At 49.4% G+C, this 16394-nt stretch overlaps 2 protein-coding genes across 6 annotated transcripts in view; one reads left to right on the top strand and one right to left on the bottom strand.

The window, feature by feature from the left end:
* chm (lysine acetyltransferase chameau) overlaps positions 1 to 3964 on the top strand; it is a 46521-nt gene extending 42557 nt beyond the window's left edge. For 4 of the 5 annotated variants that reach the window (XM_033471333.2, XM_033471334.2, XM_033471332.2 and 1 more), the window contains 3 exons: positions 783 to 929; positions 1022 to 1128; positions 2008 to 3964. In XM_033471333.2, coding sequence (XP_033327224.2) covers positions 783 to 929; positions 1022 to 1128; positions 2008 to 2130 — 377 coding nt within the window. In that variant the 3' untranslated portion in view covers positions 2131 to 3964. Of the gene's footprint in view, positions 1 to 782; positions 930 to 1021; positions 1129 to 2007 lie in introns of those variants that run through there. The other variant, XM_033471337.2, reaches the window with a different exon arrangement.
* Positions 1 to 16394, bottom strand: part of LOC117220899 (uncharacterized) — a 61674-nt gene that overhangs the window by 40174 nt on the left and 5106 nt on the right. Inside the window, exon 2 of the transcript XR_004490376.2 lies at positions 14738 to 15959. The gene's annotated coding sequence lies outside the window, so the exon portion shown is untranslated. The remainder of the gene's footprint in view (positions 1 to 14737; positions 15960 to 16394) is intronic.

Raw genomic sequence — 16394 nt, 5'->3', positions numbered from 1 at the left:
CAATTTCGTATGCATAAAATGCACTTTGTCCTGCAACATGGAAATACTGCAAAAAAAAAATTATTTTAGATTTACAGTTAATATAGCTTCGAGTGCAAATGGTTATTATAATTATAATTATTCTTAATCGAGTAATTATAATTACCAGTATTATACACAAGTACAATGGATGAAAACGACCCGGTAACCGCAGTCCGAAACTCTTGTACGGCTAATGTTGCTTTTAATTGGCTCCTGTATACCCTATAATATGTATATGTATATACGGGGTGTTCAAAAAATGTTTCGCAATCCGGAAACGCCGGATTCCTCGGATCATTTAAAGCAACTTCTTCCTTTACAAAAATGTTCTCCGAGGCACCGTTAACGAGTTATTAACGAAAAACAGTGACCAATAAGAATCGAGTACGACTGACGCGAGGCGGCCCAGCCAACCAGCGCACGAAGCCCAGTTCCGCTCATTGGCTCGGTCGCCTCGCGCCAGCCGAGCTCGCCTCTCATTGGTCACTGTTTTTCGTTAATAACTCGTTAACGGTGTCTCGGAGAAAATTTTTGCAAAGGAAAAAGTTGCTTCGAATAACCTCAGGAAACGGCTACTTTCGGATTGCGAAACATTTTCGGGACACCCTATATACACATATATAAATAATATATAATATTATATATAATATATATATATATAACATAATAAAAATATAATAATAATATAATATATTATTATATATTATATTATATAATATATATATATATATATATATATATATATATATATATCTGCGCAGGTTACTTATTGACCAGGGTCGAGAAAAAGATTGGCTCGCCGGAGAAGCCTCTGTCGGATCTGGGCCTGATCTCGTATCGCAGCTATTGGAAGGACGTTCTACTGCAGTACCTCTGCAACTTCGGGGGCAAGGAACTCTCGGTCAAAGGTAACGCGCGCGCTGGACCGGACGGCGCGGGCCGGCATTACCATTCGTTCCGTTTGCGCCGGGATCGCGATAACGAACGAACGATGTTGCAGATATCAGCAAGGAGATGGCGATCGACTCGTACGACATCGTCAGCACCCTGCAAGCCCTCGGTATGATGAAGTACTGGAAGGGCAAGCACATCATTCTCAAGAAACAGGTGAGCTTTCGTCGCGCAGCCTCCTCCCTTCCGAAATTCTCCGTCTTTGTTTACAAGCCTGAGAGACAATTGGGGAGAATTTACTATGCTTTTCGAAAGGCGCGTCTACGAAAAGAGACGAGCGTCGCGGCGCACAGTGGTTCTGGAAATCCGTGTACCGCGATGAAAATTGCTTCATCGAATGTGTTTTTCAAGATCTCAGTTTATTTTATATATAGTATAATAATATACAAGATATTAATATATTAATATTATTAATATATAATATACAAGATAATAATATAGCGCACATATCAACGTTTCGAACGAGGCGACCAACATTTTTCATGAAAAAGAATCCTTCTCAGCTTTCTGTATTCTAGAGCTCGTAGACGAGCGAAAACGTTGACCATCTTCTGTCGGACACATTTTTTCGCCGGACTGTCCGGAACACGTTTGAAAAATCGTGGTGCGTTTTGTTTGTTTGTTTTTTTCCTCGCACGGTAGACGCGTTCCGGAAAAAGAAAACCGCGTGAAGCGCGACACCGGGCACGAACGTAGAAAAACAGCACGGTCCTGGATATATACCGTCTGCTAAATTAGGATTAATAGAAACAACTGTCCTTAACATTCCGCGGGAATAAGTTTCTCGAGGCTCGCCAAAGCGGAACGAAAAGTCGCGTCGAGGGAGGAAATTGAATTTACTTCTCTGAATGAAAATGGGCGCGGAAAGAGGGGAAAATATACCGTGCAAAAACAGAATAGAGGACGTGTTAAACGGAAAAAGAAATTGAATGTTGGCGATGGAACGCCGGCCGGCCAGACCACTGTGCGACGCAGCGCCGCGCGCCGCGCGAGACAGAAAAGGACCGTTGGGAGAACCGTTGAAATGATTTTCAGGACGTGATCGACGACTACAAGGAGAGGGTGAAGAGACGGGGGCCCGTCTACAAAGAGATCGATCCGGAGTGTCTGAAATGGAACCCCTTCCAGCAACCCAAGACGCCCTCCGCCTCGAACTAAGGTCTGCGACGAGACGAGAGAGCAAGAACGGCCGGAATGACGCCGACGTCTCGGCTCCCCCCTCCCCGGGTTGGCCGAGTCCCGAGTCCCGACCGAGGGCGGCCGATCTCCTTCTTCTTCCTCGCCGACTACGGTCTCTCCTCCCCCGCAGCGGCTCGCACCGCTCCTCTTCCCCCGGCCTGTTCCGCGCGAGATCATCTTTCTCGCTCGGCGGGAACTGTTCGTCTCTCGCGCGCGTGCAACGATCCGCGAAGCCCGCGCGGAAAACCGGGTACGGGCGCGGGAGTCGGCGAGAAATCGCGGATCCGGAAGGATTTCACGACGATCCAGGGATCGTGGGGGGAACGAGGATCGACGGGCCTTAGGCCGGAGTTGGGCGAAAAATAACCCGATCGTCGACCGATTAATTCTTGTCGAATTAATTTCAAGTAATTTGGGAGAAAGTGATCCGATCGATCGTTCACGATTCGACTAGGCTAGTTGTCACAACCGATCCGGCGTAATTAGGTTAAAACGGTTCGGGAAAAAGCGATCCGATCGATAATCAAACAATTATGACATAACAATTTAGTTATAAATTGGATACAAAAGTGATTACGGAAAAGATAATCTGAAAAACGATTACGCATCGTTGCTCTTATCATTTGTAAATAATCGAATTCTAATCGTTTCTAATAAGTAACAACTTATGGTCGTGAATCAGATCGGTCTTCGCCCAGCTCCGGCCGATGACGATCGCGTCCGTCGCGGTATCGTCGACGTGAATCGAACGGGGGGAATAATCGAACAAGAATGGAAACGAGAATCCTGGAGCAGGCATGGGCCCGAATTGCCCCGAGGGGCACCCCGCGTTCGTACGCCTACTGTCACTGTCCGCGGAGACAAGATAAATGCTCCCCATTTCTCTCGCTCGCTTGTTTGCCGCTCCGAGGGCAAAGAGTGCTCTGCCCACGCCTGCTCTAGATTCGGCCCATCCCGAGCGTTAACGGAGTCCTTTCGCGGGAGCATCGGTCCTCAAGGAGGCCCCCGATCGCGGCCGGTCCTCGAACACCGAAAAATCGGCGAAGCTTTTCCAAAGAGAGGCGTGTCGTCGGGAGACGCCTCGGCGATCCCGATATGCTGGCGAGAGCGATCGATCGGCACGCGTGTCGTGGTCGTTGCACGAAACACGGCAACCGGCAACAGAGTTTATTGATCGGAGCGGAGCGGAGCGCGAGGTGTGTGGCTCGGGGCTCGCTGCGAGCCGGAGAAATTCAACGGAGCACGAGAGACAGACGCCTCTCTGTGACTTGGCTTCGCGCCGATTCGTTCGCCTTCCCGTCCGCCGCGCCGTTCAAAATAACTCGAAAGCTATCGAGTCAAGGTTGAAACCGGACCCGTTTAAAACGCACGCACGCACGCACGCACGCACGCATACGCCGATCGGGCGCCGTCGGAACCGTTCAAAAGCGTCCGGGCTGCGCGCGGAACCGCTCCCGAGGATTTCTGCGAACGATCGCGCGCGTCTCCGGCGCGCGCGCTTACGCCGCGTTCCCACGTGCGCGCCGCCGCGAAACGGGGCTCGATCGCGAACGCGTCTCCTCGTCATCGTCGACGCTTTCAAATCCGGATCTCCCGATCGGCAGGGTCCAAGGCGATGCGCGAATATGCTCTCGCGTGGGAACGCGGCTTAAGGAAACGCTCGAGCGAACGGATGTTAATGCAGACCGACGGAGGAATTTCCTGTCTCCGAACGTTTGCGATTTGTAATATAGCCCCCGCCGCCTTTTTCATCGTTTTTTAGTACTGAAACTTTCTACGTGTATAGGGTTAAAATAAAGACATTAAATGTTGATCGACGATTCTCTTTATTTTTCATCGGCCGACAGATTTCGATCTCGCGATACACAACACCATGTACTTACTCTCTCAACCCTTTCGCAATTCGACGAGAACGAGCCACGCTCGAACAGGCGGGTTGAGAACCCCTGGCTCGGTAGAAAGCGGAGGACGCTGTCAGCTATGAGATATCTTATTCGAACCGAATGACTACTGCCGGCATTATTCATTCACTTATTTACTTATTTATTTATTTATTTATTCACTTATTAATATGTACTGGTGGTACCATTTTTACAGTAAACAGTTTCTAAAGCCACACCAAGCCCAGACCTAATCCATACGCCGAAAGATTGCCGACGTTATCGCGGTCTCGTTTTCAACCCATACGAAACATTTTCATCGCCTCGAGACGAGAATATGCACTTTCGGTGTTCGCAACGAAACGAACCGAACGGCTCGACTGCCGGTCTCGCATACATCGTAACACACACGACGCGGTGTTACCACCGCGTGCCCGCAGAGAGTTTCGGGTACGGTCGTGAAACTTCGCGAGACTCCGTTCGGAAGAGCCTCGTGTCCGTTCCGACGACCGAAGACGGTTGAGAACCGTCGCGCACTTATCGTTACGCGAAAACAACTCGAGTTTCTCGCATGTTACATCGACGCGTTGCGAAGAGGCTCGCCCGATTATCGATGGCCAGCATTCCGCGTGCGAGCGCAACGTTTCGAACGCGCACAGTCGCCGAGAGAAGCTTACGCGATTGAACCTTGAAAAAGAATAATCTTTTGCGAGTCAATTTTCGCAATTTCTCCTCTTTTTCTTCGGTTCTTTGTTTTTCTTTTTTGCACACGCGCTTTCCAATCAAATAAAAATCTGGAAAAAATTCCCCGAGATCCAGGATACACCGGATGTTCTTCAAAATTATCAAAAGTATCCAAGAGACGAAAATCTACTCCCACAGGCAAGCTACGACTGTTGGAATTTTGCACGGACGGGTTTTCCCCCGGTCGACTATCGAACGGTTATGTAACGGCGATCGAAAAATCCCTGAGGTAAATTTAGACCATCTTATTACTAGTTAAAGATATATATATATATATATATATCTTTAACTATATATCTTATTACTAATATATATACATCTATATATATATATATATATATATATATATATATATATATATATATATATATCTTTAACTATATATCTTATTACTAATATATATACATCTATATATATATATATATATATATATATATATATATATATATATCTTATTACTAATTGGACAGAAGCGCGCGCGTGTCCGGAGAGAAGCGAAAGGGTTCGAACGAGAGCGGCGACGGCGAGCTCTCGTCGGTTGTTTCGCAGATAGACGACGATTCAATTTCGCACCTTCGACCGGGCCCGTCTATTTAAAGCAAATCGATTCGCCGGTGCCCGATTAATTAAACACGACCTTATGTAAGTTTAATGTTTGAACGGCTCCGAGGAATTTCCCCGGAGCCAGCCCTCCGCTGCCGGTCGAGGCCGCGCCGCGCTGGGAGAAACCAAACGAAACCAGACCGGGCCGGGAACAACGCGACAACCGGTTCGGCGAACGCGCGTATCTCGGGCTCCGGTTTCATTGCGTGCACAAATCGCCGATAATTTCCAATTTAGGAGTCCGTGTCGCCGGACAATTAGCGTAAGCGTAGGTACTTCGACAGAGAAGATATAACCCTTTACGCAAACTTGAGATACATCTATCTGTTATTCTTTAACTCGAATGTTTACTTTTCTTAAAATATTGCGTCTCTGTAAGCACGAATTTCTATAGAAAGGGTAACGCAAAGAAACCATACCTGTGCACGTATTACGAGGTTATGTATCTGCTAATGCGAGAGAAATACTGCGGACGTTCCGATTACTGGGTGTCAAGGTTCGCATAACCCATTTTTTCTTTTAAATGTACACACACACACACACACACATAGCTACGATTCCAAGGGATCAAGATAGTCTCACTGCAGCACTTAACAATTAGGCATAGGTACTCTGCGATCAAGTATATCGCACCGATTCGTCGAGAACTGCACTGTATAGGTTATGCTACGTAGTTCGGTAAAGCGCCGCGGTAATGTGCACACATGGTAAAAAACTATACGCCAAGTACGTACGTACTACGTTAGTAAACAATATCGAAAGTCGATAGATACTGAATTAAAACTGCGTCATAAGTGATCAATATTAAAAGGTATAAAAAATTATGAGATTCATTTTTAGAAGATTACACGCTACAAAAAATTCTATTCTGTAGATATTCTATTCTATAAGATCCTATTTTATAAAATACCGCAGCATTTGGGACGTCCGCAGTAATACCCACGCACTCACCCTACAAGCTAAGTTCATAAATCACGCTCGATCGCGAGCGATGAAACAGCTTTACGAAGCCACGACCGCCACGTCGCGAGGATCGTAACCTGTCTCGCCGTACGTTCAAACGGCTCGTTGATACAGTTCTTTCTTCCGTGCACGCTCCATTGACTCGTAATGCCCCTATTTAAGTTCTTTTATCATCCGTTCTGGAGCATTGCGCTCCCGTTTCCCCTCTCGCTGCTCCTCCGTCCACCGCGGCGGCTCGATTCGCTTTGGCAAGCCACGGTCGCCGTTCGGCCAGCGACAACGGTGCGCCAACTGTTTTCGCAATCGGAACGGAGCGGAGCGGAGCCAGGCAAAAACAGGCGGACCGGGTTCGTACAAACCGCGTATCGAACTCCGCGCTGTTTACGCGACACGCGACCGATTCCTTTCGGCGATCCGCGGTCGTTCTCTCGCGCTGCACACATTCTCGAGCTGCGAACGTCGCGCAACGAAACAACTCTCGGGACGGTCAGCTTTCCAAAGAGACTCGGCGGAATCTCGCAAACGGCTGAATAATTATTGCGTTACCCGACGATCTCCGATGCTTCCCTTTCCCTTTCGGCTGGCACCGCCACGCGACCCCACCGTAACGCTATTATCCTATTAATTCGCGACATTACAACGGTTCCTCTCTCTCTCTCTCTCTCTCTCTCTCTCTCTCTCTCGCTCTCTCTCACTCTCCGTCGGGTTGTGCAGAAGAGTGACGGTACCGCTAGCCGCCAGTGCATCGGCATCATCAACATTATCAGCATCGGCATCGGCATCGGGGTGCATCGACTGACCACAGGGCGCCAGTTTAACTTTGTTCGTCGATTAACACTCGAACAGCGGACCCTTTACCGACAAAACTATAACCGGCCATACACGCTGCTGCGGATCGTTCGTCGCTTAATTTATTACCTTGCCGACAGTTTAGAAATTATTAAATATTTTGCAAAAAGCGAATTCTTTCAACAAGTAAAATTCGATATCGGCGAGAGCCGCGTGTCAAATAAAAATAAATCGTCTCTTCTAATAAACTTCACCAAGCCGGATATAAACGTGACCGTGTATTTGCCGCGACAATAAACGTTCTCTTTTTAGGAAAATGTTACCGAAAGCGATGCACAAACCAACGAATCGACCTCTTTCGACGGGCAAACAAAGAAACCCCTTGGATAAACAAATAAAGAAAAGCCTTCGGTCATCGCGTGGTCGATCGATCGAGACGATTCAAAGGACAAGGAGAGAGACGAAGGGGTAGAGGACTGGCCGAGCCAAGGAACATGCGTCCCGTAGAGGATCTACGACTTTTTGGAGGATCTACGATCTACTTGTCGCGATGCGATAAGGCAGCAGGGCACAGTCATATGAATTGCGCTCCAACAGGTGCCGGGTATCGAGATCACCAGAGCACCTGATGAAGTACAATTAACATGCAGCCTCCACAGTTGTTCCCAACCACCGTGTCCCTCCGTCCTCTCTCGGTTTCGATATCGGAGTATCGGCATCCCTTTGCGATCTCTCTCTCGCTCTCTCTCTCTCTCTCGCTCTCTCTCTCGCTCTCTCCCTCCCACCCTCTCACTCTCTCTCTCTCTCTCTCTCTCTCTCTCTCTCTCTCTCTCTCTGCTCTCGCGCGAAGCAGCGTACTGCGAACAGGAACCTGAACTCGTGCCGGAGAAAAACGATGTACCGGTTTCGCCGCAGTGCGCGCTACTTCAGGTACCTGACTGACTCGAAATTGGCACAGCCTGAAGTACCCGAGTAACGCGTGTCGCAAACGACACATGGTCACGTTGCTGCTCTCCGTGATCGATCCCCGACGACCCAGCTGCCCCGTGATCCGAGATCCAAACACCCGACGGCGAGCCGTCGTCTCTCTGCTGCGGGCTGGTGGGGGTGCCTGTTCGGGTTCGACGTCGATCTTAAAGCTTAACGAACATCCCTCGGCGGTTGAAAAAATTCGGTAATTTTTTCGAGAATTTTGCGTGCACGTTCGTGCCGCGATCGACAGGTGCAACAACACGCGTCGCGAACGTTTCGCGCGACCACGTTCACGCAACGTTCCGCGTGACATTGTTATACACTGGCGTAAACATCCGACACGTCCGACAACGGTCGAAGCCGCGTCCTTGATCCGCCACTCTCTTTACGGTACAGTAATGTCTCCCTTACCGACGCTCGGACTGTCCACTAAAATGGACAATTTGGGAAGAGGAGATACGATATCCGAGCCTTGCGGCTCGTTTTTTATAATTGTGGACGATTTATAACTGTAAAAACGCGAGCCAAAAGGCTCGAATAATTATAAATATAATATATCTATATTTATATAATAAATAATAAAATATAGGATATATATAGCCTATATTTTATTATTATATATTATTATTATTTATATATATATTATATATATATATATTTATATATATATTGGCCTATAATAATAAAGGCTCGTATCTCCTCTTCCCAAATTGTCCATTTTTATGGACAATCCGGGCGTCAATCAGAGAGACATTACTGTACCTGCAAAAATATTTGAAACCTCGCGAATTTTTCTATACTCTTTTATATCCTTCGTTCGTTTTCTATCCCTTTTTAGTTTCAAGTATACATATTTTATTCGTCCTCGCGCGATCATCACGTTACTGCTATAGACTGCGGATTTTCTGCGGACGCGATTCAAGACAGTAATTAACATCAAAAGAATTCGCAATTGTCGGCGTATTATTTTTAATCTATCAAAGCGATCGAATGAAAGATCAACTGCCCATTTAAATGTTCTATATCGCGCGATCGACGATGCGGACAATTATTATTTCGCGCGAAGATCCGCAGCCCAATTATTCTCTCGCTGCAGCAAAATATTCGGTCTCGTCGATAAACAAAGTTATCTGTTATTATGCAGCCACTACTCTGTATACAGTTCATAACACAGTTCCGAATGTAATTCGACGCCGGAACACCGAGCCCTAAACGCAACTAACACACATTACTTCGTAACAACAACAACAAGATCGGATTTCCTTGAACCTCGCACGATTCGTCTTACAGCGTGTGACTCGACGAAGAAGTTTCTCGAAGAAGCATCTCGGCGCTACTAGCGCTCTCTACAATTTCGAGAAACTACTATTTCGACCGGTCGAAACGCGACCGCCGGCCTTGCCGGTTCGAGCGTTCGAAATGTTTTCGAAGCTTCGGATGATCGGGAATATGTTGAGCGAGGACGATTGAGCGAAGCGGGTCGGTAATGCGTACCGAAGCAGAAGCTAACGAAGGAAAGGCGAGCTCGACGAAATCGTTGGATTCGTTGGCGAAAAGAGCGCGGAGACGCGAGGCGAGGTCGCGGAACGCGCGCGCGCGCGGCGCTCGGCGCATCGTTGACATTGAAACTTCTGCCACTCTCGGTTGGCGGAGGTAAAGGAAAGTCTCTCTCTCTCTCTCTCTCTCTTTCTCTGTCCGGTCTGGTCGTCCCACTGCCTCTTTCGCCGTTGTTCGTCAACGAGCGACGATAATAGGCCGGGAACCGGCGAGGGAACCGACGAAGGGAACGGTCGAGGGTCGCGGGGGCGAGAACCGAGATCCCGATGAATCAAAGCGAACCAGCCAGACAGACTGGGGAAGTGGCGGAGGAGGGACGCGCGCGAAAGAGAGAGAAGAGGCGAGAGGAGATAGAAGAACCGCTTGGACCGAGATAAGGGGAAAGGATCGAATGGATCGTTGATGGAGGGGATAAAAGTCGCAGCGAGGCTGGTTGGGAGGGGGGGGGGGGCAAGGTTGCGAAGAAACGCGACGACGGCGAAGACCAGGAGAGCGCCTGCACTCCGAGCCAGCGACAAGAACTTCGCCCGGCTTTTTCATCGGCACTTTCCCCTAGACTGCTCTATTAGGAATCGCGACCAGCGAATGCCGGAACGTACGGTTTGCTCTCTACGAACGCTCGCGAGTCGCGGCCGGAATAACGACGGGACGACGTGCCAGTTTTGCCGATCGGAAGATCGGTAAAATCGAAGAATCCGAGACCGTAGAATCTAATCTTTCACACGCTAGTTCGAACGAACGACAGCTCGCCGGTAGGCGAGGAAAATAGATTTAAAAAAATAGATTATAAAAAATAGAAAATATATAGAAAAATATATAAATATATATTTATATAAATATATAAATATATATATTATATAATAAATATATAGAAAAATAGAAAATAGATTAGATATCTTGCACTACACTTTTTCAAGCAGAAAAATTTATCGTATTAATTTAAGAACCCGCAGTTATCTTGTTAACTAACCTAACTTCTGTATTTTACTATCTTTCTTGTGATCTTAGAACTAATTGGTAACTTCCTGTATATATTCGATGGATAAAGAAATAAAAATAAAATTACATTTGCTGCAAGAACATTCGTTTCTGCGACGAATCGCTGATCTCTTTTATCTAGTTTTAACCGTTTTCGACGAGCACACGCGTCATACGTTCGCGTACAAATTTGCTGGTGAAAGCTAAAAAGAAAAAAGAAAAACACTCGTCTATCTTAAGATGTCTCGAATCTGTCGAAATAGAACGAGCGAATCGAATGATATAAATAATGATCGCGATAAAACTGTTGTATGGTTAAGTAGTATAATATATTAAGTAGTGTACCGGACGTCGCTTACTTAGAGCGACATGTTCTAGAGGTTAGACACGTTTCAAAGAGGTCGCCTCCGACAGTTAATTCATTCTACCGTCATTATTAGGCTCGCCTGGAGTCGATCGTTCAACTTTGTTTCTCTCCTAACTCATTTCTACTCACTTTTTAACATGAAATTCCATATTTACCTAAAAAGAACATTTTCGTCGGTAAAATAAATATAACTAACTAACAGAGTGATATAAATAAATAAAAAGTGATTCGAATACGAACGGAAACCGATCGACGAGTGGCTGGTTCGTGGGAGGAGAGCCTCGAGAGAGTTTTCCAGCGCGGCGTTCGAATCGCGCGGAAATATCCCGGTTGGTTGCAGCGAGCGCATCGATTGCATTGTCCGTCGTTTCAATGGCATTTCGCGCGACCGTCTCGGACAACGTTTCCACGGAGCCTTGTGTCTCAGTTTACTCTCCTCTGCGCATTGTTACCGGCGGCGACCGACCGACCGACCGATCGCAATCTCTCGAGCACCTAGATATTTCCAATTCGATCCGGGAAGGAAAGAAGATAGCGCCCGACGGCGTTCTTTCACCCGGTCAAAGTACGAGGCCCGGCGCGAATCGGCGAAGATAATTGAACAACTCTCGCAAGCCAATCGGTGTAAGTCCATTAACGTTCAAATTCAGATAACCGAGAATTTCGCGAACGAATTCTCAAAGGAACCGAACAACCGTGCCCACCAACGATGCAAAGCACGATTCTTATTACAATTAAAACCAGATACCAGAAAATACCAGAGAAGTATTTTTTATCGATACCTAATTCGAATTGTTTCATTTGCATCGTTTCCTAGAATTTTCTTTATTTAGTCGCGCCGCCGTCGATTGTTCATTTACGAAAAAAAAACCGACTTATCATCGGATTCAACGGTCGAGAGATCCTACGACGAAGACGTGTTTGCACAGCTGAACTTCTTTCCAAAGAGAAGTGCACTTACATTGATTGGCTTTCGAGCCGTCCGATTAATCGACGGTCTCCGCTATCTCCGCGAAAACAGCTTTCTTCCATTCGTGGCCGGCCGGCTTGTTCGAGAGTCTCGCGATAAAGGCTCGCGCAATCGAGTAATGGACAGCCGGGAGGAAGAGGAACCGTTGAACGCTTTCGAAAAACCGGGACCTCCTCCCATCGAGAAACACCTCGGACGACTGCGACCGGCGGCGCCGACGACCGGCGGCGACCGACGGCGACCGACGCCGATCACCGGAAGCACGTCGCGTAACGACCGTTAAGAAGCTTCCGTTGCGAAGTCGGCCGCCATGGATGAGCCGAGATTACTCGGGGGGGGGGGGGAGGACGGCCGTGCACGCACGTACCCGTCCGAGAAAGTCGAGGCGTTCGAAGAAGCGCGGTCGAGCGACGCGGCGCACCATGTGAGTCATTCGGCTTCGAAGTTCGAGGCTCGCCGGCTCCGCCGAGATCGTCTCGAATTCGCGTCGGGTTCTCGCGTGAATATTTTTCCGAGCTGTACGAAACCGGCCGGGTCGCCGTCAACGGTGACTAAGCGGCCAGGAATGAGAACGTCGGCGATTGGAAACGACCCGTGCTGCGCGGCTCTCTATTCGTCGTCCTCGCGGATTCGTCTAGCCGCGAGGGAAACGTTAGACGGATTGATTTCGGACGGCATTGCTGGCCTGCAATCCGAGACCGGCTTGCGATGGAGACGACGACGACGACGACGCCGTTCGGACAAGTTCCGTTGATATCGACGCCGCGTAGAATTACGCGAGCCTCGCCGAGCGAGAACGCGTCCTTTTTTTCCTTTCCGTTTCGGAGATAATCGAATTCCGCGAGGCTGAAAACCCGTCGATCGTGTCCGAAATGATCTTAGCGTTGTTGCAAGAGGTTTTGAAAAAAGTCACGGGGCATGATAGATCGTTCGATCGAAGCTATATTTAATACGAGGGGAAAATCGGGTTAACTTTGTTTTTAACTATCGTTTTTAATTATTTGCAACGAACTTTTCTCGTCACCGAAATTTTATATGCCGACCGTTTTCTCTTCGCGAGTTAAAAGACTCTTGCGAACCGCGTGAAGAACTGTTTGACAACTTGTTGACACGCGCGACAGAATTTACAACAACTTTGCATTTTATTCTATCGGATATAATCGAAATAATTCTCTTTAAATAATTCTCTTTTTAACACCGGCTCGCGGAGTTAACCGAAAGAACTATTTTGAGTTTTGAGAACAAGAAAAAATGTTTCTTGTAATGTCGACATTGAAAGACCGACTTTTGGCACGTCCGCGGCAAAAGTAGGAACGGTCGGCTTGGGACGGGCAGAACATGGCACGCGGTCGCACGCAGGCGGCGAGCTATCGCCGAATCGAGTGATTCACCGATAAATCGTTCGCGGGAAGGTGTTCAGGACGGGCCTTGAGCACGCGGAAAGAGCGAGCGATAGAACGGCCGGATAAGATTGCGATAAGATGGCTCGCGGCGCATTATCCTCTTCGAACGCCGACGAGGCTCGCGAGAGAAAAAGGCGAGCCGCCAGCCGGCTTTCGCGGAGACGTTCGCCGGCTGGAATTCGATAAAAAAAAAAAGAAAAAAAGAGTTCGGCTCGCGCGAGGTCTCGTGGTCGATAGCCGGTGCTATTTCGATGGTCGAGGCGCGGCCGCGTTTCCAGAACGCGCGGAAAAACAGAGTGAAAAGAAAGGCTCTGGCGGAAAGGCAAAAATAGCCGTTCCGCTCCCGGCGGTCTCTTTCTCTCTCTCTCTTTCTCTTTCTGGCTGCTCCCGATTCACGGAATCTCTTCGAACATGGCGACCAGGATCGTTCGCGTTAGTTTTCTCAATCGCGACGGAAGCGAAACGAATTTGTCTATCGCGCCGGTGGCGAAAGCCTCCTCGGCCTCTGCCGATTTACATCAGGGACAGGCGAGAGGCGGACAGGCTCGCGAAGTTTACGCGACCGCGCGCGCAGATACCGATTGTCGAACGCGGCGCCCCGCGCCAATGGGAAAATCAAATTCGCGCGACGAGCGATAGAGTTCGTCGTTTCGAGGAGAAACTTCCCCGGAGAATATTCGAACGGGGAAGATCGATATCTCGTCGATGATTGATTCAACCGAATACACCCCGTATACTGCTTCCACGCGGTATTTTTCTCTTTTTAAAACGATTTTAATTCAACCACGGTCTAGAGAAAAAGTTAGTCCGATTTCTTTGTTACACAATTCCGTTCGATTCGGCACGGTCGGAAAATTAATGAAATTATTAATTTCATTTCTAGATAGATCTCGGACGGTATTACTTTTTACGCGTACGTACACGGTACTTTTTTTTAGATATTTTTACACGACTTCTTCGGGAAAGAACGGACGCATCGGGATGATCGTCGGTGGCAGAGAGGAACGTGGTGACGAAGAAACGAGAAGCTGTTTTCGCGAAAGACAGCGTCGAGCGGTTTTATCGTTGCCCCGCCCTCTCCCCCTCTTCCTCCGCCGTTGCTGCTCACCTCTTTCGTGCTCTTTCTCTTCTCTTTTCTTTCTTTGGCCCCAACGGTCCGCGGCCGCATTCTTCGTGAATTACGCGCGACGAAAAATTTCCGAGGAACCCCCATGGGGTAGAGTATAACCCCGTTGTTTAGCACGCGTCTTGTACGTGGGGATAACAACGTTTGGATACGTGGGAACGCGCGGCTCGGGGAACACGCGTCACTGCAAATTGGACGATACGCGGCCGCGATAACTGGTGCCTCTGTACTTACTCGAGCAGATTGAGTCGATGACCCCGGCGCACAGATAAAGAACAAGTCCCGCGCACTGTTCGACACTGTTCGATCCGGTCACACTGGATCCCGGCGAAAATCAGCAAAGATTCATCACGAGCACTTCCATCGGGACCCGAGTGATCTTTCCGAGAGTTCGTTGCTGTCTTGGTACTCTCCGGTGGAAACACAGCTGTGCGAGGAGCTGCGACGACGTGTGCAGGTCCGACGACGGAGTTCCGTTGCTTCGACGAGGACCGGCATGGAACAGCGGCGAGCGGCGAGCAGACGCGTGCAAGTCCCAAATTCAATGTCGGCCGGAGGTCGTCGAGAGCGAGGAGGCGCGCGCAGTTTGAAATTTCGCGAGGAACGGCGGATCGCGAGACGAGGCGAGGCGCGGCGAGGCGAGGCGAAGCGATGCGAGGCGAGCTCGAGCGCGCGCGGAGGGGCGGTCGGGTCCCCGTTGCGGCGAGCGGCCTGCGGTGTGCCGTCGCGTCGCAGCGTCGTGCCGTGTCTGCCCTTGAAACTTTTCGTCTACGCGGCTGACCCTCTTTTGCACGGCACTGAACCGAACTGTGTCCTTGACGGGCCGGAACGGTTCAACGATAGAGAGAGGGCTGGCAGGAGCGGCAGCAGCAGCAGCAGCAGGAGCAGACGAAGCAGTCTATACACACGGGCGTGGAAGCCTCGAGCCGAAACCTGCTCCCGACGTATGGTGGGGTCCTTAACGAACCGTGGAGAATGATGGTGGGGCAAGATGGAGACCGGTCGGCGCCACTGTGGACCATCCTGCACGGACGGACGCCCGTACCCGATTGTTCTCCGATCTCACGAATTTCAAGGCCGTCTACGCGAAACCGGCTGCGCGAAAAAGGAGATCCAGGAATCTTCCTTCCTCCCTTTCTTTCTCCTTTATCCCCCGTTCTCCTCGCTGGCTGCCTCGGCCAACTCCTCTCCTCCTCCTCCTCCTCTCTTCTCTTCTGTCCTGTGGCCTGCCCCTCTCCGCCCCCTTGCCCCTTCCAACCTCCCACCACGTCCGTCTCTCGTCCCGTACCGTCCCATGTCTCGTCTCGTTTCGTCTCGTGCACCGTCCTATACGCGTTTCTTTTTCTTTCACGGCGACGGCTGACGTCATCGGGATTCGCATGCCATTTCCGTTCCCTTTGTCCAGACGCGGGCCTACGCTAGCCGGAGGAGACTATCGCCGCCGTCTCAAGAGGCTCTGTCGAACAGAAAAAGAAAAACAAGAGTCACCGAATCTGTTCGATTTTCCATAAAGCTTCCGCGCGATCGAGACGGCCGTAGATCGAGCGAGAACAGCCCGGGGTACACACAAGGAATGCGCGTAGATTCCATCGGCAAAAGGAGACCGGTGCGAACCGACCGAGCCCAGAATCCGCTCGCCACCGACGACATTCCAATTAGATGTTCGCTCGAAACTCGTTCCATCTACGTGCATCCCGAACGCATCGGATCGCGCGCGAGCCTAGGCTCTCCTCTCGCGTTTCTCGAGTACAGACACGTGCACCACACGCTCGCAAGAATGCGATCCGAGGAAAGAAACAGGCTTCGCGTTCTGGCGTCCGCGGCTGCATTCTTCGGAAAGCTGCGCGTCCCGACACAATCGCGCTCTCCTATCGATTTTCAACGAGGATCG

This window comes from Megalopta genalis, chromosome 2 (genome assembly GCF_051020955.1).
Source record: "Megalopta genalis isolate 19385.01 chromosome 2, iyMegGena1_principal, whole genome shotgun sequence".
NCBI lineage: Eukaryota > Metazoa > Arthropoda > Insecta > Hymenoptera > Halictidae > Megalopta > Megalopta genalis.
This window is presented reverse-complemented; position numbering and strand designations above follow the sequence as displayed.